At 39.2% G+C, this 26,832-nt stretch overlaps 1 protein-coding gene across 1 annotated transcript in view; it reads left to right on the top strand.

Annotated features, from left to right (window-relative positions):
• The first annotated feature begins 787 nt into the window (after positions 1-787).
• zgc:174164 (uncharacterized protein LOC570656 homolog) overlaps positions 788-26,832 on the top strand; it is a 31,119-nt gene continuing 5,074 nt past the window's right edge. The window contains exons 1-19 of the mRNA XM_051674473.1: positions 788-908; positions 3,038-3,141; positions 4,098-4,174; positions 4,274-4,349; positions 5,061-5,137; positions 8,934-9,117; positions 9,466-9,528; positions 9,611-9,682; positions 10,047-10,216; positions 12,907-12,997; positions 13,264-13,391; positions 14,324-14,495; positions 16,367-16,456; positions 19,942-20,137; positions 20,294-20,399; positions 23,681-23,864; positions 23,988-24,074; positions 25,675-25,780; positions 25,863-26,004. Coding sequence (XP_051530433.1) covers positions 851-908; positions 3,038-3,141; positions 4,098-4,174; positions 4,274-4,349; positions 5,061-5,137; positions 8,934-9,117; positions 9,466-9,528; positions 9,611-9,682; positions 10,047-10,216; positions 12,907-12,997; positions 13,264-13,391; positions 14,324-14,495; positions 16,367-16,456; positions 19,942-20,137; positions 20,294-20,399; positions 23,681-23,864; positions 23,988-24,074; positions 25,675-25,780; positions 25,863-26,004 — 2,183 coding nt within the window. The 5' untranslated portion in view covers positions 788-850. The remainder of the gene's footprint in view (positions 909-3,037; positions 3,142-4,097; positions 4,175-4,273; positions 4,350-5,060; positions 5,138-8,933; positions 9,118-9,465; positions 9,529-9,610; positions 9,683-10,046; positions 10,217-12,906; positions 12,998-13,263; positions 13,392-14,323; positions 14,496-16,366; positions 16,457-19,941; positions 20,138-20,293; positions 20,400-23,680; positions 23,865-23,987; positions 24,075-25,674; positions 25,781-25,862; positions 26,005-26,832) is intronic.

Here is a 26,832-nt window from a genome sequence, read left to right as displayed (position 1 = left end):
GTTTAAATGATTGTAAACAGATTACAGTTACTGAATTATGTCCATTACTTTTCAGTATTATTAGATTACACATATTTCTAAAATAATATTATTCATATAGGATGCATTTAAATCACGAATTATGCTCATAAATCCGTTTGCGTTTCAATGACAGCTGAAGGAACGAGGAAATAGAGACAATGTTTTAAATTTGTTGAGCAGAAAAACAAACACTGCTGTGAAAATTATTTTAGAAATTAATTAAAAAGTAAAGTTATTAGTAATGTGATTACTTTTCAATGAAGTATATAGTAAAGTAGGCCTGATTTAATTTGTAATTTGGAGTGGATTATTATGATTAGGTCATTTCTGCAACACTGAGACTTACGAAGTGCACACATAAATACCAAATTAACTGAAAATGTCTATTTAAGCTCTTAGGAAAAAGTGCAAAGAAAAATTTCCCTGAATTTAAAGCTTTTTATAAATGTATTATAATGGGGTTAAAAAATTTGGTTTGGGGGGCAAGTCCAAAACAGATACATTTTCCATCTCATTAATAAAAGAGACACTATAAAGTTTACATTAATTTAAATACATTTTTAAAACAATAGAACGATAACTTTCTTAAAATAAAATATTAAGACACATATCTCTCTATCCATCTATATCTGCTCCACATCTATATGATCTATAAATAGAGATATCTACGTGCGCAAGCTGTGAAGAATGTTTCTGGACTGCATTGTAAAGAATGTCGCTCCACCTGTCTGACTGCTCGTGCACGCCACTTCCTCGCGCGCGCGCTCACTCCATCTCACCTGAACGCGAGAGGCTGTCACGTCAGTCCGGTGAAACTCTCCCAAACACCATGAATCGAAACATTTACGCTTTGATTTTCATCCTCACAAACTGCGCGATATACAAAGGTAAGACAAAGACAAATCAACTCATTTATCCCTCGTGTTCACACAGAGTTGACTTTACAGACGATCGATGAAGACTTGAAACGAGGAAGCTTCGTGTTTCCCCGACTTCAAACTACAGTAAAAGCCTCTTTTCATGTTTTATTAATGATCCCATACTGTTATTCACAGTGGACATTTTTATAGTCAGTATGGTTGGGGTTACATTGTCTGTGGGGCCTATTATTTGATTATTAGTATTTTGTACCTTGTGTATTCATTAATCTAAATGATGTAACACATGTAAACAGAAGAAAGTAGTTGTAAATACGTGAATATTGTAAACACATGGGCGATACATACAGTTGAAGTTAGAAGTTTATATACACCTTAGCAAACTACATTTAAATTCAGTTTTTCACAATTCCAGACATTTAATCGTAGAAAACATTGCCTGTCTTAGGTCAGTTAGGATCACTACTTTATTTTAATAATGTGAAATGTCAGAATAATAGAAGAGAGAATGATTTATTTCAGCTTTTATTTCTTTTATCACATTCCCAGTGGGTCAGAAGTTTACAGACACTTTGTTTGTATTTGGTAGCATTGCCTTTAAATTGTTTAACTTGGGTCAGATGTTTTGGGTAACCTTCCACAAGCTTTTCACAATAAGTTGCTGGAATTTTGGCCCATTCCTCCAGACAGAACTGGAGGTTTGGTTTGTAGGCCTCCTCGCTCGCACATGCTTTTTCAGTTCTGCCCACAAATTTTCTATCGGATTGAGGTCAGGGCTTTGTGATGGCCACTCCAATACCTTGACTTAGTTGTCCTTAAGCCATTTTGCCACTACTTTGGAGGTATTCTTGGGGTCATTGTCCATTTGGAAGACCCATTTGCAACCGAGCTTTAACTTCATGGCTGATGTCTTGAGATGTTGCTTCAATATATCCACATAAATTTCCTTCCTCATGTTGCCATCTATTTTGTGAAGTGCACCAGTCCCTCCTGCAGCAAATCACCCCCACAACATGATGCTGCCACCCCCATGATTCACAGTTGGGATGGTGTTTTTCAGTTTGCAAGCCTCGCCCTTTCTCCTCCAAACATAACAATGGCCATTATGGCCAAACAGTTCACTTTTTGTTTCATCAGACCAGAGGACTTTTTGTTTCATCAGACCAGAGGACATATGGGGATCTTTGTCCCCATATGCACTTGCAAACTGTAGTCTGGCTTTTTATGGCGGTTTTGGAGTAGTGGCTTCTTCCTTGCTGAGCAACCTTTCAGGTTATGTCGATATAGGATGTTTTACTGTGGATATAGATACTTGTCTACCTGTTTCCTCCAGCATCTTCACAAGGTCCTTTGCTGTTGTTCTGGGATTGATTTGCACCAAACTACATTCATTTCTAGGAGACAGAATGCATCTCCTTCCTGAGTGGTATGATGGCTGCGTGGTCCCATGGTGTTTATACTTGCGTACTATTGTACGTACAGATGAACGTAGTACTTTCAGTCATTTGGAAATTGCCCCCAATGATGAACCAGGCTTGTAGAGGTCCACAATTTTTTTTCTGAGGTCTTGGCTGATTTCTTTTGATTTTCTCGTGATGTCAAGCAAAGAGGCACTGAGTTTGAAGTTAGGCCTTAAAATACATCCACAGGTACACCTCCAGTTCAGTACACCTCCTGTCAGAAGCTAAATGGCTAATTGTCTAAAGGCTTGACATCATTTTCTGGAATTTTCTAAGCTGCTTAAAGGCACAGTTAACTTTGTGTATGTAAACTTCTGACCCACTGGAATTGTGATATAGTTAATTAAAAGTGAAACAATCTGTCTGTAAACAATTGTTGGAAAAAGGACTCATGTCGTGCACAAAGTAGATGTCCTAAACGACTTGCCAAAACTATTTTTGCTCATTAATTCTGTGGTGTGGTTAAAAAATTAGTTTTAATGACTTCAACCTAAGTGTATGTAAACTTCTGACTTCAACTGTAAATACACAACAGGCCTGAAGAAAACTCAATACACTTCCTTCATTTTGTCCAATATTTGCACCTTAGTATTGGATAAAATATGAAACTCCAGAAATGACCAATCTCAAGTTACCATATTCTTGAAGATGCATTTATTTTATGATGGGTCCTTGTAGTTGTAGAGCAGACGTCACATGTGAAGAGCTTTGAGCTGGTGAAACCTCGTCTGATTCATCAGCGCTGGAGGAGACATGCCAATCCCTCACACACACCTTTCCAGGTATATACAGTTGTGGCCAAAAATACTGGCACCCTTGGTAAATATGAGCAAAGAAGGCTGTGAATTTTTTTTATCCTTTTGATCTTCTATTCAAAATATTCACAAAATTATATCCTCTAACAGTTATCAAACAATTGCAAACACAACACAAGTTTTATCAAAAAACAAATATTTTTGTAAAATATATGTGTGGCACATTTATTGGCACCATTTTATTCAGTACTTTGTGTAACCTCCCTTTGCCAAGATATCAGCTCTGAGTCTTCTCTTATAATGCCTAATGAGGTTGGAGAACACAATGCAAGGGATCTAAGACCATTCCTCCATACAGAATCTCTCCAGATCCTTCAAATTCCGAGGTCCATGCTTTTAGAATCTCCTCTTCAGTTCACCCCACAGGTTTTTTTATAGGGTTCAGGTCAGGGGACTAGAATGACCATGGCAGAACCTTGATTTTGTGGTCATTGAACTATTTTTTTGTGTTAATTGTGATGTGTGTTTTGGATCATTTTCCTGCTGGAAGATCCAGCCACAGCCCATTTTAAGCCTTCTGGCAGAGGCAGTCATATTTCGATTTTTTCATCTGTTGGTATTTATCCCAGGTGTACTAAAAAATGTAAAATATGAATGGGAATATACTTCAGATATATGTTACTCATAAGAATTTCTAGGGGTGCCAATAATTGTGGCAAACGTGTTTTGGAAAAAAATAATAATAATAATTATCAGATTTTACCCCCCTTTCAATTAGTTTACTTCAAATAAAGGTTCGATTTTAGTGAATATTTTGAATGAAAGATCAAAAGGATAAACAATAAAGACATATTTTGCACAGCCTTCTTTGCTCATATTTACCAAGGGCACCAATATTTTTGGCCACAACTGTAAACCACTCATTGGTAAATGAGTTCTGATGTTGTTCTTTCCCTGCTTGAAAATAATGTGTCTGATTATAGGACAGACATGCTGACAGTATCACATACTCCATCACAATTAATGGAAATGAACTCTTGCTACATTTGACTAAAAACAGGTAAGAACTTTGAATACATGCTGAAATTTGTCTGAAACCGAATCTCTCTTTTAAAAAATTATTCAAATCATAATGCAAATTAATCTCCTGTTTCCACAGAGACTTTTTATCAAATGACTTTGTCGTGTTTTCCCATGATGTAAAGAACAAAGTAAAAGCACACACAGAAAAACTTGTAAGATTTATTTCCATTTTATTTCTGACTTAGATGAATTGAATATGCTTTGCTTGTGATATTGTTTCAGAACAAGGAAATTGTAAATCCATTATGGTGAGAGGATGTAGGTTATCTGGCATTATAAACATTGAGTCATGTGGACTTTGATATCTGATGGTGACAGCCTAAAGACTTTATCATGAATGAACAATTTTGTAATTATTTACTCACCCTCACCTCCTTATAAACCTGTATGCTGTTACTTTTCTGTGGAACACAATAAAGAAATCTTGAAGGATCTTTACACAGCTTTTTTCCAAATCTCATTCCCCATCCTGCATTCTTGAACAGGCGGGTCACATTCACTGCAAACATATGCAAGAACCAATGGTGTTTTAGCAGTGACGTCAACCCTGATACTTCGAGGTGCACTTTTTGAATCTGAAACAAATGAGATTTTAAAGCTTTGGCAGAGGGGAAAATTGTCAGTGAATAATTACTTACATTTCAGTGTTTTCCTTTCATTGTATGGAAAGCGTTGTGTAAAGATTCTTTAAAATGTGAAAAACTGGAAAACAAAAAACAAAATAATACATGAGGGTGAGGCAATAATGACAGAATTTTCTTTTTTGGGTGAAAAATTCCTTTAAGGAAAGCCATTAACAAAAATCAATCCATGATACAGCAGTTTTTCATTGTACTTTGCTGATGCTGGTGTCTTTGTTCCAGGAGTACTGTCACTATCAGGGGCATGTGGAAGGATATGAAGACTCTCTCGTAGCTCTCAGCACCTGTGAAGGTCTCAGGTATGTACGGCCTTCACAAATTATTTTCATTTACTTTTACTCATTTAGCAGACGCATTTATCCAAAGCGACGTACAAATAGGGCTGAAACGATTAGTCGACGTTATCGACAAAGTCTATAATAAAAAATTGTCTACAAAAATTTTCGTTGTCGAATAGTCATTTGATCTCATTTAATGTACCATGAGATCATATTAAACTTTAATGATGAGCGTGAGAGCAGCACTGCAGCTCGCGCCTGACTGAGGAGAGGAAGAATTACACAGATCACAGTCCAGATGCACTCTAAACTTTCCAAACAGCTTCAGGTGATGTAGATCACAAAGTATGAGGGAATTATTCAAAAATACAAAATAAGTAAATACAGAAGTGCTGGAGCTGCCGCTCCACTGAAGCAAAACTTGCTGAAGTTGAAACACCCCGGCGTTACATCTTAAATGCAGTTATATTTAATGTGTTATAACTTTATTAAAGTTCAAATAATAAAGAAGCAGATTATATAAATAACTACAAACTCTGAAACTGGCATTTCTCTGTGCGGTCAGCGCCTCTTCTATGAGTTGTGTGAATGTCCCAATCTAAGGGGGAGAGATTTAAACTGCACCCGGCTGATGCACACTCTGTCGCGGGGACGCTCATCCCTTGAGCGCACACACTTAATGCAGCTAGATTATAACGTGATGACTCGCGACTTATTGAATCTTAATATATGTGTCACTGCATTTCTTATCATGGAGAAAATTGTCAGAAAGGTGAGAGAGGGTAGTCTTCGCCCCATTATACACTGCAACAAAATACGTTTTTGATTTGTTTTTGTTTTGGCTTGTTTTCCAATATAAATATCTAAAGCTCCTTTTAAAACAACGTATATTTACTTTAGCAGCTATACTGCAGAAGAAAAAGTTGTTATCTGAGAATGTTGAATATAATATTAAAAATACAAATATTTCAAAATATCTAAAAATCCTTTAAAAAAAGATGCATTCACCTGAGAAGCAGCATATGTGATATTTAGACTTTCTTTTAGAGAATAGATCTTGAATATAAGTGTATTTTGTCTTTACTGCACTGGCAGAAGTATGAACAAGTGAAAAAATACACTTATATACAAAATACACTTATATTTAAGATACATTCTCTTAAAGCAAGTCTGAATATCTTATATGTTGCTTCTCAAGTAATTGTATCTTGTTTTAAGGATTTTTAGATCATTTTAAATTGAAAATAAGACAAAAATGCTTGATAACAATAGGATTATTGTAGTGAATTTCTTTAATGAATTAAACTTAATAACAATTATTTTTTTCCCTTTAATTCAGTTAATGTCATTTAGAAGTATTTTTAAAAGATGATTTTGTCCTCTTTATTGTTAGTAAGCACATTTAATACAACCTTTTAAGTTGGGGCACAAGCTGAATAATCAGTTAAGAGCTAATGATTAATCGTTGCAATAATTGCAGAATAGTTTAATAATCGTTCTAATAATTGTTAGATTAATCTATTAGCAAAATAATCGTTAGTTGCAGCCCTACATACACATGAGGAATACAACACAAGCGATTCATCCTAAGGAGGCAGTAATGAGAGAAGTACTGTAATACAAAGCTGCAAATTTGCTAGAGAAGCACAAGTAGAGAGGAAGGTGAGAGACAGTGATAAAGACTGAGAAAGGGATTGAGAATTTTTTATGAAGAAGATAGAAAACATAACTGTTTTGTATTAGTAGGAATGGATCAAGTGCTTAAGAAAGTGATGCATCTTTAGATGTTTCATGAAGGTGACTAGAGAATCAGCAGCTTGGGTCGAGTTTGGAAGATCGTTCCAGCAGTGAGGAACAGTTGAAGTGAAGGTCCGCGAAAGTGATTTTGTGCCTCTGTGAGATGGCATCACGAGGTGCCGTTCAGCCATGATCGCAAGCTTCTGGAGGGCACACAGACTTGAAGTAGTGAAATAGTTTACAGTATATAGGGGGATGCGGAGTCAGTGGTTGCTCTATAAGTGAGCATCAATGCCTTGAACTTGATGCGAGCAACCATTGGCAACCAGGGCAGTTTGATGACGTGAGGTGTGATGTGTGCTCTCTTGTGCTTGTTGAAGACTAATCGTGCCACCGCGTTCTGGATCAATTAGAGAGGTTTGCTGTGCATGCAGGAAGTCCTGGCAGAAGAGCATTGCAGTAGTCCAGTCAAGATATACAAGAACCTGGACAAGGAGTTGTGGGGAATGCTCAGATCAGATGGGTCTAATCTTCCTAATGTTATTCAGAGCAAATCTGCATGATCGGGCTGTTCTTGTGATGTGGTCCGTGAAGGTCAACTGATCGTTAAACACAACCCCAAGATTTCTGGCTATCCTGGAAGGTGTAATTGTTGACGAGTCTAGTTGAATGGTGAAGTTATGATGAACTGCCGGACTCATTTGAACAACGAGAAGCTCCGTCTTTACTTGCTTGAGTTGAAGGTGGTGTTCTTTCATCCAACACGAAATGTCTGCCAGGCAGGCTGAGACTTTGCAGCTACCATAGGATTGTCAGGCACAACTCATTCAAGTGTTTTTGTTATGAACGGGAGGAGAGAGACCCATCTTGTAGTTTTCTAATGGGGCTTTTCCATTGACTTGACTCTGCTCGCTTTTTGGGGGTTTTCCACTGTGGATAGTACCTGGTACCTGGTCCATTTTTAGTACCACCTCGGTTGAGGTTCCAAGTGAGCCAAGCTGATACTAAATGTGACGTCAAAACCCTGCAGATCACTGATTGGTCAGAGAGAATCGTCACTACTGGATTTGCGACAAGGGACATCAACCCGCTAGTTTTAAATTTAGCATCAGTGATAGCAGTATCATTTGTTCACGTGACATGCGAATTGTAAAAAGAAATGACTGTGCGCAAAACCACGCCGTAGTCAATAAATGAGGTGCAGATGTTCCTCTTGTTAGTAGCCGAGGAGAGGATCCAACGAGAACTGGATGGGGCGACGCAACTATGACGATCATCCTATAATCCCACCCACGTTGAGGCTGCACTAAACTGCAGTGGAAAAGTAAAGTGAGCAGAGTCGAACCATAACGTGCAGTGGAAAATTGCCATAAGAGCGCAGGGTTTAGTGAGGGTTTCTTAAGCAGTGGGGTTACTCGAGCCTGCTTAAATGGAGTGGGAAATGTACCAGTGATAGGAGATGTGTTAATAGTTTGTGTGTGCAGGTTGGATTGAAGGTGAAATGGCTTGGAGGAGATGGGAGTGAATAGGATCAAGGGGGCAGTTAGTAAAATGGTTGGAGTGGAGAAGTTTAGAGACTTAAGCTTCAGAGAGTAGAAAGAAAGAGAGGAGCGGGGGTTGTGTATAAGTGGTGCGTGATTGTGGGTTTGTGGTGTGGAGAATTGACTGCTGATGGTTGTTATTTTGTCTGTGAGAAAAGTGGCAAACTCATCAGTTTTTAGAGATGATGTGGAAGGGGATGGAGGACAGAGGAGAATGTTTTGAAGAGGGTGCTAAAGTTCGAAGTGCTGTTGATTCTGCATAATAGACATGGCCATTTCTAATTGTTCAGTTTGGCAGTTACACCAGTTTCATACACTAACCTGCAAACTCATCAACGTCACTTTGCTCTTTCTTGAAAAGTACAAAAACCCTTATAACTTTTGTGTGTATGGTGACTAGATTTACAACTTTGGACTGCCACCTGCATCGACCCGTCCTGTGTGTGATACAGTACCTGTACCTTAAACTGTCAAATATTAAACTATGCAAACATTAGGTTGTGACTACAGTAGGTGTGTCGCTGTACACTGTGTTTCAGGGGAGTCATTCTCATCGGTAATGAAAGCTATGGGTTGGAACCCATCCTGCGGTCTGAAGCCAAAAAACATCTCCTCTTCCTGTTGAAGGACAGTCAGTCAGAGCCTTTCGTTTGTGGACTAGCCAATGAAACGTCTCCTGCCGAAGACCAATCTCATCATGCTGACTTGTCCATGTTTTTACGGGTTTGAAAAGATGTTTTATTGTTATTAACAATTTTGTATTCATACAGTGCGGTCCAAAAACCTGAGACTCAAAATTAAATTAAACCGGCAAATATACAAAGTTTTAGAATATTTAAAGTTTTAAAACAAAGAAATGTAAAATACTCCTGAAATTCATGCTAATTTTTCAGTTCAACTTTTCACTCAATGTTTTTGCTGATAACACTATTTGTAACGAAAGAAATAGTGTTAAATTAGAAAAATGCTTTACAGAAGCATTTTCACCAGTGGTCTCAGATTTTTTGGACCACAATGGATGTCTACAAACACTCAAAAATGTATTATTAATTGAATCTATTGAATCCACAGAAAAAACGAAACTTACCTCAGACCAAATATGTGGAGTTGGCAATAGTAGTTGACAATCAAAGAGTGAGTATTGCCTATTAGATGTTTGTGTGTTTTAATGAGGGTGATGTCTCACAGTCTTACAGCTGTGTTAATCTGTTATCAGTTCAACTTCATGAAAGGCAATACAACTGCTGTGCGAGAGGAGATGGTTCAGCTAGCTAACCTGCTAGACACGGTTAGTATTACAGATTACAGCAGAGCACAACATGAGTCTTTTAACACTATTAGGATTAGAGTTAACCTTAACCCAAGTCAACAATGTGTGAAGACTTTTGTATATTCTTTAAATATTGCAAAATCATAGTATTGTTAGTCATAGTGAATGTTCCAATTGCTGGTCACTCTAATGTTATTGCTGTTTACCTGGTGAAAGTGTTTGTATATAAATTGTAACAGTGCATATACATCATATCATATCACAATACTTCATATCATAAACAAGATGAACGATTAATAACAACGCCTTATTGCTTTTTGTGATGAATTGTTTATAGACTAATGTAATGAAATATGTGTGGCTGTGTTCATGTCCACCCCAGTACTACAAACAGTTGAATATTCGCGTATCACTGGTGGGATTGGAGATCTTTGACAAGGGGAACCCGTTTGATGTGGATGGCAATCCTGGAGAGGTGTTGGGCAGGTTTGTGCAGTGGAGGAGGACACAACTATTACCTCGACTCAGACATGATGTGGGCCAGCTCATTGTGTGAGTATACCAGAGGGAGATTTCTCAAAGGTTTTCAACAAATGAGAAACCCGCTCCATCATTTTGAGTCACTTTGATTTTAGTTTTATGCACTATAGTAAAAAGGAAAGCATTGAAATGAATATATTGCTGCAACAGTTTGGAGTAGAACAGTAATATATCATTAGAAAGCTGAAATGGTCCTTTTCCTTTTGGTACATAAAAGTCAGGTCACTTGGCAGCCATGTTCTTAATGCCTTCGTGCAGCCTGCGGGATGCTCTTTTCTATGGATACAAGTACAGCTTGAATGGGGAAAATTAAAAATGGTTGGTCAAGATTATGATCAAAGAACATATTTAAAATCAGCAATAAACTCTGGCAACAATGGGATCAAAAATTGTGCTTCGTTACCTCAGATAACGCTAAAGAACACTATTTTTTTAGGCTGCTTCAGCAAATGACAAGCACGTTCTCGAGTTGATTGACAGGCGATGTCTTTATCTAAAAGTGATTGACTATTTCACCTGTAAGGCGGGATGTGCATTCTTATGGCTGCGATATTTCTCCTGTTCGTAAGTATACCAGTGATCCATCTCATTTTATACAGTCTCTGATAAAAAATGCTTCAGTGACTCAAGATGATGGAGCAGGTCATATATAGTTGAACAATATTTGTTCAGTTCTGAGCTGGAACAAGCTGCTATAGTTACCAGAACAAACAGCTTTAATGTTATGACATTTAATTTAGTACTTAGAAGGCTGGACATAGATTAACATTAAAGAAGTTTTGTGTTTTTTACTTTATGTTTTTTAGCTATGAGGCTAGCATCTGTAGTGAAAAGTCAATAAAACTAACTTTCATCAGATATTGGCTTTATAGAGTAAAAATGTTGATGACTTTTTTTGTTCAATCAAACGCTCTCTTGAATGAGAATGCCCCTCCCCCTAATACCACCTGACACAGTTCACTACTATGATATAAACTTAAGACTATTGGCTATTTAAGAAATATATGTCCTGCCCCAACTCTGCTCGTCATGCCATTTCATGGGGTCTTAAATCTATTTCCAAGATTCTATTTACATGGCTGGGGGGGCCTGGGTAGCTCAGCGAGAAAAGACACTGACTACCACCCCTGGAGTCGCGAGTTCAAATCCAGGGTGTGCTGAGTGACTCCTAAGCAACCAAATTGGCCCGGTTGCTAGGGTGGGTAGAGTCACATGGGGTAACCTCCTCGTGGTCGCCATAATGTGGTTCGCTCTCGGTGGGGTGTGTGGTGAGTTGTGCGTGGATGCCGCGGAGAATAGCGTGGGCCTCCACATGCACTACGTCTCCATGGTAACACGCTCAACAAGCCATGTGAATAGATGCAAGGATTGACGGTCTGAGATGCGGAGGCAACTGAGATTCGTCCTCCGCCACCTGGAATGAGGCGAGTCACTACGCCACCACGTGGACCTAGAACACAGTGGGAATTGGGCATTCCAAATTGGGGACAAAACGAAAAATATCATGGCTGGGTCTATTAGTGGGAGTATTGCCCCTCCAGATTTGCCCTTGAGCCCCCCAAAAACTTCTGATGCTCCTGTCCTGACTAAGAGCAAACGATCATGGGGCTAGTAAATCTAGTAATTTTTATCTTATTTCAGAAGTAAACCCTTCACAAATGATTGCCACTCACAAAAAAATCTCCAAATTACTTGTAGGCCAGAGTTTATTTTAAAAGCAGTTTGAGAAAGCAGCCTTCACAGTTGAGCCGGGACTAAAAATGGTTCAAGGAGCGAAAACCGAAAACAAATGAAATTTTATGCAGAGCATAACCAAAAATGGATACAAAGTTATTTTCAGTTGTTCCAGAGAGAAAACGTTATTTGTAAATTCTGGTAACCCGTTATAACCGGTTAATTTCGTTCCAACTTTTTTCATGAAGCCAAAGGTCAAAGGGTTTATCACAGTCAATTTTTGGAACTACATCACTTCATGTTGCCTGTAAAAATGAAGCATGTGCTTTGATCCTGAAGGAAACTGCCCTTTGCGGATGTGTCATTCTCTGAATGAAGACTTTTTTTTAACAACTATGTATATTTAATACATATACATGCACGGCTAATCCAGATAAAAGGAAAACATTAGAGGTAAAAAGTACATTTATCAGCTGTTTCCAAGTCTTCACTGAATTATTGTTAGATATGATGCATTAATACAGATTTGATGCTGCAGAGTTTTGACTGAGAAGCAGATCTGTAATTAAAATTATACTTAACTGTTAATTAACTGTATGCTTGTTATGATTTCTATGCTGATAAATCCACTACACGGGAACATTTCAAATTTTTTCATATTTAAATGTTTTCACACGGTGAGGCAAGTGGATTATTTTGGGCTTGTTTTTCCAGAGCATGTTTGTTGCTTGTTTCTCTTGTGAGATCTGGCAACACTGCAATTGGTATTTCACCCACCCCTTAGCACAGAGTACTGTCATTTTAAATAGAACATTATTAACCTTTCTTTTATTTTGTTCTAACCGGCTACCATTTGGAAAGGAGGCTGTGGAACTTCTAAAAAAATACAGTTTTTACTCAGAACAAATCAAAATGAAAAACATTTAGATTTAAGTCCCTGCAATTGAGTTCACCTTAGAGAGGACAGCAGATGTAGCTGATATCAGAGCTGTATATGTTCTGAGTAACATGATCTGTGTTTCTTAAAGTGGCCGATCGGGAGCGTACCCTGGAGGTGTACTCGGAATGGCCTTCGTAGGGACCGTGTGCTCTGTTCACAATGGAGGAGGAATCAATGTGGTAAGAACTTTCATACTTCAAGCATTTGGACTCTATTGAATACCAATAAATCTTAAGTACTGTATGCTAAAGTCTTCAGGGCTGTATCTGAAGACAGTAATCTGAAACCAGCATATTTAATTCATGGAAAGGTGTGTTTGCAAACTAATTGAAATATGACCTCATTTTATGTGCAAGAATTAGTTTAGTTTTCTGTGCTGTCACATACATTTATGTGCCAGCAAGCTGACTCTAATGTCATGTTCTTCACTGTAATATCATCTTAGTTTAGTAACAACGGTCTGCAGTACTTCTCCACTGTGATGGCTCATGAGCTGGGACATAACCTGGGCATGAACCATGACAACAACGGCTGTGTTTGTGACGGGAGCTGCATCATGGCAGCCTCCGCCAGGTCAGTGTCACCTGTTCAAGAATATTGACCCTTCATCAGTCAGAAAACTCTGTCATTCTTCATTTACTCACCCTAATGTTGTTCCAAACCCATAGGACTTTCGTTCTTCTGTGGAAAACAACTGTAGAGATATTGCAGAATGTCCAAGCTGATCTTTTCCATTTTTTGTCATTTTTGGAAAAAACATTTTCCAAAAATGACAGAAAATCACCTTAAAAGTAGTCCATACAATTTGTGCAGGATATTCTGAAGCCTTATGATAGCTTATGAAAAAGACCGAAATGTAAGTCACTGAAAATCTTCCCCTCCACAACACTTCTTGACTCTAGAATATTTTAATTGAATGGGATTTGAGAGTTACGGTGGAGAAGTTTTCTAAAGACTTGGAATAAAGCACACGGGTCATATGGACTACTGTTATGGTGCTTTTATATTGTTTTAAAGCTTGACAGCCCTAGTACACTTTATGAAAAAGAGCAGCTCAGACATTCTGCTAAACATCTCCTTTTGTGTTCCACAGAAGAAAGAAAATCGAACAGATTTGGAACAACATGAGGGTGAATAAATGATGTTTGTTCAACAACACCAGTTGTTAAAAAGTCATATTATAATGATACCAAATATCCATCTTAATATGAAACTAATTTGAAACTAATGTCTGGAGTGATTTTGCAATTGTATATTTTACTTTTAATTGTTAAGTTTTCCTTATAGTTTGACATAAGTTTGTTATTTTTATTTTGTTTATTATATTGTAATGTTTAAATGTTTATTGCTTTGAATTTGTCTTCCAAATTTCTGCATTTAAACTATCAGTGAAACCAGTGTCAAATGCACTTCTCCCATTGACAGTCACTACAGTGCAGCTTAATGCTATTCACCATTCTTGGTTTGTGTGGATGTGTTGTTGTGTTTGTGTGTTGTGAATGCAGTGGAGGGACTAAATTCAGTGACTGCAGTGGGAGTTATTTTGAGAGTTTGATTCTGCGTGGTGGTGGCGTGTGTCTGAGGAATCAGCCCTCTCAGGATAACATCATCAGTGTACCGCGGTGTGGAAATGGCCTGCTGGAGAGCGGAGAGGAGTGTGACTGTGGTACACCGCAGGCAAGAGCTCAACTTTGTGAAGAGTTAAAGTTTGTACAAGCTCCATCAAACTTTGTATTTGTAGCTGAAGGGATTGTTCACCCAAAACAAAACTCAAGTTGTTTCACATCCAGATGTCTTTCTTGCTTCACTGGAACACAAAACAGATGTTAGTCTCAGTCATCGTTTACTTTGATCTTTTGTCTGTATAATGAAGTGAATGATGACTGAGGGTTAGTGGTGCACCGATCAGGAAATTTGAGGCCGATACCGATCTCAATTTTTTTTAACACTAAGATCAGCCGATACCGATTTTTTTTTAATTTTTTTTTTTATTATTATTTTTTTTTTAAAGTGCCTTTTGCCACACTTTTGCAAGTTATATTGTACAGTAATATTACGTGGGGCATGAACATAAACACTTTACAAAAAGGTTCCATTTGTTAACATTATTTAACAGCATTACTGTAGTTAACATGAACTAATGAACTTAACGTTAGTTACAACATTTACTAATACATTTTTAAAATCAAAAGTTGTATTAGTTAACATTAGTTAATGCACTATGAACTAACATGAACTAACAATGAACAATTGTGTTTTCTATTAACTAACATTATAATTAATAAATGCTGGAAAAATATATTGTTCATTGTTTGTTCATGATACCTAATGCATTAACTGATGTTAACGAATGGAACCTTTTTATAAAGTTTTACCAAAATTACATTAAAATTACATTCATTGTGAATTGCTAACATTTGTTTGTTTTGAAACAGTTATGAATATTTCTGTTGTCAATATCAAAGGTCATTGTGACATACTGGCAACCAGTAAAAACCATGAGAGCATCACACACAGCAGAGATACGTTCAAAAATAAGTTGCCTATTACTAGCTCCAAAACTGCTCCTGAGAGGAATCATTAATTTTTATGATTTGTTTACTACCTTTGGTGTTTTGTTGCAATACAAATCACTAATTATTAAGCAAATGTGTGAAGACACAGTGCCGTTATTAAAGGTTAAACAGATATATCTGTTATTAGTGGCATTGCGACCAACATCAGTCTGATTTAAATTGGGATCTGATGTGATATTGAGAGCATCTGGACAGCACGCATGTTTGACTGACACCAAGAGCGCTCATGTTGAAGGGAGTGTAGCTGAAAGTGCTCATGATCGCTCAAAACAACATCTGATTGTCACGACTACATCACGAGTACTCAGATTTGTATAAGCATGTTTATTTGTTGTTTATTTCATTTTTATACCTGTTTGCAGTCTCTTTATCCTCTCCGTGCTCACAGTGCAGTGATTCAGAATTACTACCGTATTGACTCAAGAGAATGGGCAACTTAATATTCATACATGTGTAATTCTTACACATTTTTAAAAACAAACCTGCATATTCATCTGAATAGCAGCATTCATTCATAAATGCTTAGAATTGCCACAAACTCACCCTCCAGTGGTCACACTGTCATGCTTCAAGGGCTGAGAAAGCACTCATTCATTAGAGGAGCAGTGTGCATGCTGCAAAAAAAAGATCGGCCCTGATTCTAGGCACGATCGGCCGATCACTGATTTAAGACGAATATCGTCTGATCGTCGATCGGTGCACCTCTGCTGAGGGTCATTCTTCCATGAAAGAGAGAAAGTCATATGGGTTTAGAACAACATCAGGTTCAGTAAATGATGACAGTATTTTCATTTTTGGGTGAACTGTACCTTTAAGAGACTGTCACAGGTAAGGTAATTTTGTCTGACAGCTAGAGGTTGTTCATCAGTTTCTTTTTATATACATTCTTTTAAAACTTAAAGAAATTCATAATAATAATGTAAAAAATGAGACAGAATGGAGCTTTTTAGTGTTGCTGGTGTTTTGTTGCAGGAGTGCTCTAATAAGTGCTGTAATGCTGCTACCTGCACCCTCACTAAGGGCTCGACCTGTGCTGCAGGAAGCTGCTGTGAGAACTGCCAGGTGACCACACACACATACTCTTGCACGCGCACACACACGCACACTCTCGCGCACACTCTCACACACACAAGCACACACTCACACAAACATACAGACGCACACACTCTCACATGTGCACACACACTCTCACATGTGCACACACTCTCTCACACAAATGCGCACACACAAGCACACTCAAACAAATGCGCACACTTACGCAAACACACACACAAGCACACTCGCACAAACGCACGCACGCACACAAGCAAACACTCACACAAATGCACACACACAAGCGTGCGCACACACACTCACACAAACACACACACTCACACAAACGTGCACACACATTCATACAAACGTGCACACACACAAGCACACACAAACACACACTCATACAAACACACACACTCATACAAACACACGCACTCACACAAGCACACTCACACAAACACGCACTCACACAAACACACTCACATAAATGCACACACACATTCACACACACAAACACACATATACGCACACACAAACCACACACTCAAATACGCATGCACACACACAAACACAGACACACTCATACACTCACGCACACTAACACTCACAGATGCACACACACATACACTCACAGACACACAAACACTAACACACACACACACACACACACACACACACACTAACACTCACAGACACACGCACACACAAACACTAACAGACACATGCACGCACGCACACACAAACACTAACACTCACAGACACACACACACACTGACACACGCAAACACACACACACACTAACACTCACAGACACGCAAACACACACACACTAACACTCACAAACACACACACACAAACAGTAACACTCACAGACACACGCATGCACGCACACTCACATACACATGCACACACACACTAACACTCACAGACACGCAAACACACACACACACTAACACTCACAGACACATGCAAACACACATACACACACTAACACTCACAGACACACACACACACACACACACAAACACTAACACTCACAGACACACGCATGCACACTCACATACACATGCACACACACAAACACTCACAGACACATGCACACACGCACAAACTCATAGTCACATGCACACACACAAACACTAACACTCACATGCACACACACACACACACTAACACTAACACTCACAGACACACGCACACGCAAACACACACGCAAACACACACACTAACACTCACAAACACTAACACTCACAGACACACACACACAAACACTAACACTCACAGACACACGCATGCACGCACACTCACAGACACACGCAAACACACACACACACTAACACTCACAGACACATGCAAACACACATACACACACACTAACACTCACAGACACACACACACACACACAAACACTAACACTCACAGACACACGCATGCACACTCACATATACATGCACACACACAAACACTCACAGACACATGCACACACACAAACACTCACACGCACTCGCAAACACACACACACACACTAACACTCACAGACACATGCAAACACACATACACTCACAGACACACACACACAAACACTAACACTCACAGACACACGCATGCACACTCACATACACATGCACACACACAAACACTCACAGACACATGCACACACACAAACACTCACAGACACATGCACACACACAAACACTAACACTCGCACGCACACACTCACATACACATGCACACACACAAACACTCACAGACGCATGCACACACACGCACAAACTCATAGACACATGCACACACACAAACACTAACACTCACACGCACTCGCACACACTCACAGACACATGCACACACAAACACTAACATTCACACACGCACTCGCACACACTCACAGACACATGCACACACACAAACACTAACATGCACACACAGACACATGCACACACACAAACACTAACATTCGCACGCACTCACATTTTACATGCACACACAAACACTAACATTCACACACGCACTCGCGCACACACTCACAGACACATGCACACACACAAACACTAACACTCACACACGCACACACTCACATACACATGCACACACAAACACTAACACTCACAGACACACACAAACACTAACACACACACTCAGACACAAGCACACACACAGACACTAACATTCACACTCGCACACACTCACAGACACATGCACACACGCAAACACGCACACACTCAGACACATGCACACACACAAACACTAACACTCACACACGCACTCGCACACACTCACAGACACATGCACACACACAGACACTAACATTCACACTCGCACACACTCACAGACACATGCACACACGCAAACACGCACACACTCAGACACATGCACACACACAAACACTAACATTCACACACGCACTCGCGCACACACTCACAGACACATGCACACACACAAACACTAACACTCACACACGCACACACTCACATACACATGCACACACAAACACTAACACTCACAGACACACACAAACACTAACACTCACACACTCAGACACAAGCACACACACAGACACTAACATTCACACTCGCACACACTCACAGACACATGCACACACGCAAACGCACACTCAGACACATGCACACACACAAACACTAACACTCACACACGCACTCGCACACACACTCACAGACACATGCACACACACAAACACTAATACTCGCACTCGCACACACACACTCACAGACACATGCACACACACATGCACACACACAGAAATCTCATGAAACTGGGATTAATATGTTTCCATGTACAGTATGTTCATATTTGAATGTATATAAACTGCTGTTCTGTTAAGCATAACAATGTTTATTCATCATATGTTCATGGAAATTATAAGAAATGGTTACCGATGGCAAGTCGGAAATTAAGAAGCGCTCGGGTCAAAAATGCCCCCAAAATTCAAAATATAATATGGGGTTAAAAAATGCTCCTGTAATGAATGACTTTGTTTTGTGTTTGTAACATCTGATACAGTTCTCAATATTCTATTCTAGGCCAAACTACACACATTACAGCATAAAATATGAGTTGATATTGATGTAACTTATCGGAGGTAGCATATTCTCAATCTGATTATTCAGATGGAAAAGTACATAAATGGATTTATTAAATTAAGTAAGCTGAAATGAAAGCACAATATATTTTTTTATGTTTAAAACAAAAGTACCAAATGCCCCTGAAAATCAAATCAGTTTCTGCCCATTGATGGAAAGGTTACTTCCTGACACTGACTGGTAGGATGTAATGTTAAGTACCCATGGTGTCCTAATTTGGCCTGTAGTCTTTCACTTTCACTTGAAAAATCATTTTCTTTTTTAGTGTCTTTGTCTTGTTGTCCAGTAAAAATGAAGGCTTGTTTTTAGAAAATGTTTCTTAAACTAGTATATTTGATATTGTGGCATTTGTGGCAGATTTTTTTGCTCCAAATTTTATGTGACTGCGAGTGTAATGCTGTTTTCTGTTGGCAGATTAAGGTGTCTGGTACACCCTGCAGACCATCAGTCAACCCCTGTGACCTGCCTGAGTTCTGCGGTGGAGAGTCTGCGTTCTGTCCGGCTGATTTCTACCTGATGGACGGCCTGCCGTGTGCCGGGAACACAGCCTTCTGCTATGAGGGCCGCTGCCAGACCTTTGACTACCAGTGCAAACAGCTTTTTGGCTCGGGTACGTTACAATGTTGAGGGTTTTATCTCAGGTGTCACTTTCTCTGCCATCAAGTGCCACATGACATTGAGCTGTGGAGCTGTTCTTCAAATTCTATACAATACTTGTTTTGTGCAGCTTAATTCATGCGTTATTTGCTCTTGTGTTTCTGTGTAGGGGCGACTGAAGCAGATCAGAAGTGTTTTAGTTATGTTAATACAATTGGCAATGAGTTTGGGAACTGTGGATACTCGGGCTCTAGGCCGGTTCCTTGTTCTGTGGCGTGAGTACCTCTTTTCATTTACAGCAACTGTATGATTCCATCAGGTTCATTTATTAGCCAACTTTATTACATATTTAAAAAATATACTCATTTATATGTTAAAGCATGCCTGAGTGACTTTAGAACAACATCAGGTTCAGTAAATGATGACAGTATTTTCATTTTTGGGTGAACTGTACCTTTAAGAGACTGTCACAGGTAAGGTAATTTTGTCTGACAGCTAGAGGTTGTTCATCAATTTCTTTTTATGCTAACGGTTACAACCAGCTGAGAAAAGTTCCCAAAGAAACTTTGAGATTTAAGCTAGTTAATGTTACTACAGTTAGCTGTATTTTTATTATTATTCTTCCATAAATTTAAATTATAAATTATATCTTTCTATAAATTATAAAATTAGCATAGATAAATTAAGACAATAAAGCTATATTTTATAGCTAACAATAAAATATATATTTATTACATATTTTAGCTAAATTGTTAGTGCACATAGTAACTAAAAGAAAATATCTTCTAATATTTAAAAATTTTCATGAATACTTTGCATTGAAATTAAGACATCAGTAAACTGGGATTTATGAATATGTTATGACTTTAGAAAGATTTAACAAAAAATAGGAGAACTGTCAGACCTACAAAGTGATTTAAAGATTCCTGCAAATATCTTCAAACAAGAGAAAGTTTATTTATTTTTTTATTATGTATTATCTATTATTATTATTATATATTATATCTATTAACTTTGTGCGACCCTGCGCCCACGTGTGGACACTGTACTTTAGCTTCGTTATACGCAACGCATAATTAAAATTAATTAAAACCGGCTGAATACTGTTCACAAGACTCTATACTGTCATTTAAGGGTTAAACTTCTGGCACACCGCGTCACACAACACAACAGCGTGACGTCGATTTCCGTGAAGCGCTACTATGAGTGCAGTGCCAACAAAAGTGCCTCTGGTAAGAAACCTCTTTACGTTTTTTTATTGAAACCGGTTTGGTTGTAAAGAGTAACGTCTCTAGTTTCGGTTGATATGCCGCTTTAAATAATCCGTTCATTTTTCACGTGTCAGCGCGCTGATAAACATCATGTCCACATATGTGGAAAATGGGACATTATTCCCTCAAAAGATGAAAAAACATGTTAGTTATTTTGAATATTTTTCAACATTAACACATCTGTGGGTCATTTCACTTCATTTTAATATAAATGTTGTTATATTTGATTTTGTTATCACTGTACAATACGGTTCTATTCATTAACATGAATAAATGCATTCTTATATATTTAATGTGTATTTTCACATTGAGAATAAATGTGTTCATGCAAAAGCTGAAAAATGTTGCTTTCAGAGGCTTTATATGGAGTTAGGATGAAAATAAGGTGCATTTCTAACTGATCTGAGATCAGTGCAGACAGACAGCACATTGGAGGTTAAGTCATTCACTAAATAGGGAGCGCAAGTGCATCCTGTATCTCTCTATGCAGCTAAGTGCATTCACTCCTAAAATCCAATCAAAAGTTCAGTTTCAGGCTGCAGATGATGTTTGGATCACTCAACATGTTTGACAGACATGAGACAATAATAATCAGTACATAGATTCAGAATTTATAATGTTTTATTTTATTTTAATATAGTTGGCAGTGATTGGATGATGCATTACTTTTAATCAGAATTATTAATTCAGCTTTATAGAAAATCAGCTGTAATGTCTATAACGTCTCAAAAACATGAATAATCAACACTCCTGGACACATAATAAAATATTTGATGAAAAAAATCAGACGTTCTATAGCTTGGTATTATTAAAAATTTCACAACTTGGTCCCGCTGTCCACATTATTTGCTTGTTTAGTAGGTGCTACTAGTTACAAATCAAAGCACTGCACACAGCAGTCACGCCGGGTCTCAGGAGGATAAGAGGCACAGTCCGTAGGGTAATGCCACAGACATTGAATATTTGAAAGAAAAGGTAAAATAAATGTATAATATCTATTTATTTATTTTTATCCCCTTTTCTCCCAATTTGGAATGCCCAATTCCCACTACTTACTAGGTTCTCGTGGTGGTGCAGTTACTCACCTCAGTCCGGGTGGCAGAGGACAAGTCTCAGTTGCCTCCGCTTCTGAGACAGTCAATCCGCGCATCTTATCACGTGACTCTTTGTGCATGATACCGCGGAGACTCACAGCATGTGGAGGCTCATGCTACTCTCTGCGATCCACGCACAACTTACCACGCGCCCCATTGAGAGCGAGAACCACTAATCGTGACCATGAGGAGGTTACCCCATGTGACTCTTCCCTCCCTAGAAACCTGGCCAATTTGGTTGCTTTGGAGACCTGGCTGGATTCAGTCAGCACACCCTGGATTTGAACTCGTGACTCCAGGGTGATAGTCAGCGTCAATACTCACTGAGCTACCCAGGCCCCCATATATAATATATATTATTAAATAATCAAAATAAACAGATGTTTAGTGTTCTTCTGTAATTTTAACCAAAAATTTCGGCCCGTCTGGCACTAACAATCATCTATGTGATTATCTAATCAGCCAATCGTGTTGCAGCAGTGCAGTGCGTAAAATCATGCAGATGCGGGTCAGGAGCTTCAGTTAATTTTCACATCAACCATCAGAATGGAGAAAAAATGTTATCTCAGTGATTTTGACCGTGGCATGATTGTTGGTGTCAGATGGGCTGGTTTGAGTATTTCTGTAACTGCTGATCTCCTGGGATTTTCACACAACAGTCTCTAGAATTTACTCTGAATGGTGCCAAAAACAAAAAACATCCAGTGAGGGGTAGTTCTGTGGATGGAATTGTTGGTGAGAGAGCTCAACAGAGAATGGCCAGACTGGTTCAAACTGACAAAGTCTACGGTAACTCAGATAACCGCTCTGTACAATTGTGGTGAGAAGAAGATAATCTCAGAATGCTATTCTGTGATGCGGGTTGGCACTGTTTTGGTGGCACGAGGGGGACCTACACAATATTAGGCAGGTGGCTTTAATGTTGTGGTTTAATGCTGTGGCTGATCAGTGTGTGTGTGTGTGTGTGTGTGTGTATATATATATATATATATATATATATATATATATATATATAATGGATGAATGAAATGTGGGATTTGTAGGACGTGGTTTGCAATACTTTACATAGAATGACCCATCTGCAGGTTTCTGTAGAGACTCCATTCTTCCATCTACATTTACGTATATATTGATATATATATTTTTTATTTTTTTAAGAGCTGAATAAATTTAGATTTTCTGTCTTCACAGCAACTCTATGTGTGGGAAAATCCAGTGCATTTTTGACAGCAACAAACCACCAGCGGGTGCAGCGGTCAGTGTGGTGAAGATAGAGGGAGACACAATCACCTGCATGAACGCCGACTTCCGCCTGGGCTCGGACGTACCAGACCCGGCCTACGTCAAAACTGGCTCAGTCTGCGCTCCTGGAAAGGTCTTGAAATAATCTCATTCGTTTAGCTCATCACATTTTGTTTTTTAATGTTTATTTTATAGCAGTTTAAGTTGTTTTAATTAAGTCGTAACCTGTCCTGGCACATTGTTCTCTCTCTCTCAGGTGTGTCTGGACTTCAAGTGTTTGAACTCTTCAGTTCTGGATCAGAGTCAGAAGTGTGATGCCCAGAGAAACTGCAGCAGTAATGGAGTAAGTGAAGACCTTGTGAAAGAGTAGTTTATTTACGTTCCTCAAGCCGATGCGACAGTGTAAGTAATATCAAAATACTAGTTCACCCCAAAAAATTAAAATTCTCTAATTATTTACTCACCCTTATGTTGTTCCAAACCTGTATGACATTCTTTATTGCGCAGAACACAAAAAGAGATATTTTAAATGATGCTATCCCTGATTTGCATATAATAACAGTATTTGAGCTGCTTAAAAAAAGCCCCCAAAAGTGTCCTAAAAGTAGTGCGTCATTGTAACGGGTAAGGGATGGGCAAGGAGGAGGCGGCAACCGGCAGAACAGTCAACAAACTTTAATGACAAACTCAACTTAAAACAACATAAAACACATAGACGCACAGTGGCCGTGTGTGTCTCTCTCCCTCTCGAACTGGTGTCTCTGGCTCCCCTTTATCTCTCTCTCCTGCTGATTAGGTGACTCAGCGCAGGTCGTGCACCCTCACGGCCCGGCCATGCCCTCCTCTTCATCACACTCCTCCCCCACCCGATTCAGGCCGGGGCGCATCTAGAGGGGAGACGCTGCCCTTCCGGCTGTTCTGCTAGCCGATGGACCACTCCGCCTCCTGGGAACCTGGGGAGAGACGAGGGGAGGGAAAGGGAAAGGGCGAGCGAGAGGGGGAAGAGAGAGAAAAACTTGCTCGCCTTTCCCTGGACACGCTATCACCTGGTGCTCAGCCACTCCTCGGCCCTCAGGCGGACGACAGCCACTCCTCCCTGGGTGGACGGCAGTGAGTCGTCCGACCCCTGGCGGATGGAATGGCTCCTCCCCTTCCTGGTGGATGCAAGTGGTTCCTCCTCCCCTGGCAGACGGCAGCGGCAAGGACTCCACAACAGTGCATCCCTCCTCCCTCCCGGGTTCTGTCACCAATGTAACGGGTAAAGATGGGTAAGGAGGAGGCGGAAACCGGCTGAGCAGTCAACAAAACTTTAATTACATAAAACGCTGAACTGAAACATAACGACACACACACACAGCGGCCGCATGTCTCTCTCTCTCTCACTGACGTTCCCGGCTCCTCTTTATCCCTCTCCCAGCTGATTGAGCTTATTCAGCGCCGGGCGCGCACCCTCACAGCCCGGCCATGCCCTCCTCCTCATCACAGTCATATTCCAAGTCTTTTGAAGGTATACGTTGGGTTTTGGTGAGAAAGCACCCGAAATTTAAGGTATTTTACAGTAAAAATCTTGACTTCCACCACAACTCTCCTCTGCACGTTCATTGGCACTTGAGAGAAGGTCGTTCACAATGAAAGCACAAATAACACAAGTTCTTGTATGGACACAGCGCTTATCTCATGTGCAGTGAGTGAGTACTGTTCGGCTGGTCATGTGATCTCAACATGATGGCCACCAACAGAGGGAGAACCCTTATGTAGAATAAAACAGCTATTTCTAGACCACTGATATGACTGGAGTCATCATCTCATGTGAGTGAACATGATTTTAAACAGATTTGACAAAAGTAATGTTAATGTCTTTACAAAACAAATTTAACAGTAGTGCACGTTTAAGGATCGTTTCAGAATATTTCCACATCTGAATGTTGCATGTTTTCTTGCAGGTGTGTAATGATCATTTCAACTGTCATTGTGATAATGGCTGGGCTCCACCCAACTGTAACAAACGTGGCAGAGGAGGAAGTATCGACAGCGGCCCCGCGCAGATCGGTAAGAACACACTCACTGACTCGCTAAATGAACAGAACACACTCAGATGTTTTATCATCTCTTTGAAACTCTTTCCTCTTAGATTACTCCCTGAGAGACGGACTTTTGATATTCTTTCTTCTGGTGGTGCCAGTTCTGGTTGTGTTAACCATCGCTTTGCTCTACGTGTTCAGACGGGACAGTCTCAAACGCTGTCTCAAGGGCCGTCTGTCCACACGCCACAGGTCAATCCATCACTTATTCAGTTTCTTAACTTTTTATTCAACTTCAAACTTTAAATGTATTTCTGATGTCTGATGGCTTAATTTGTTATATTACCTATTGTATTAGTGAAGAAGAATGGAAACTATTTTAGGACAGAGGAAGGAATTCACTAAGAAGAAATTAGCGCTTTTTATTTGCATGTTATATGTATTGATTAAGCACCCGATTTACTAAAGGAATTAGAAAAGTCAGGTCACGGCACAAACACGGTCACAAAATTAGTGCTGATCTCTATTTGCTCTGGTCAATGGGAATAATCGATTAATCTAACGATTATTATAAAGATTAATCGACTATTCGGGTGATATATTGCAGCGATTAATCAACCACTCTTAGTCAACAGTTCAGCTAATTCCTTATATTTAATGCCTAGAGTTTGCATTAAATATACTTACAGGTGCATCTCAATAAATTAGAATGTCGTGGAAAAGTTCATTTATTTCAGTAATTCAACTCAAATTGTGAAACTCGTGTATTAAATAAATTCAATGCACACAGACTGAAGTAGTTTAAGTCTTTGGTTCTTTTAATTGTGATGATTTTGGCTCACATTTAACAAAAACCCACCAATTAACTATCTCAAAAAATTAGAATACATCATAAGACCAATACAAAAAACATTTTTAGTGAATTGTTGGCCTTCTGGAAAGTATGTTCATTTACTGTATATTACTCAATACTTGGTAGGGGCTCCTATTGCTTTAATTACTGCCTCAATTCGGCGTGGCATGGAGGTGATCAGTTTGTGGCACTGCTGAGGTGGTATGGAAGCCCAGGTTTCTTTGACA

The sequence above is a fragment of the Myxocyprinus asiaticus genome, chromosome 36 (genome assembly GCF_019703515.2).
Source record: "Myxocyprinus asiaticus isolate MX2 ecotype Aquarium Trade chromosome 36, UBuf_Myxa_2, whole genome shotgun sequence".
NCBI lineage: Eukaryota > Metazoa > Chordata > Actinopteri > Cypriniformes > Catostomidae > Myxocyprinus > Myxocyprinus asiaticus.
This window is presented reverse-complemented; position numbering and strand designations above follow the sequence as displayed.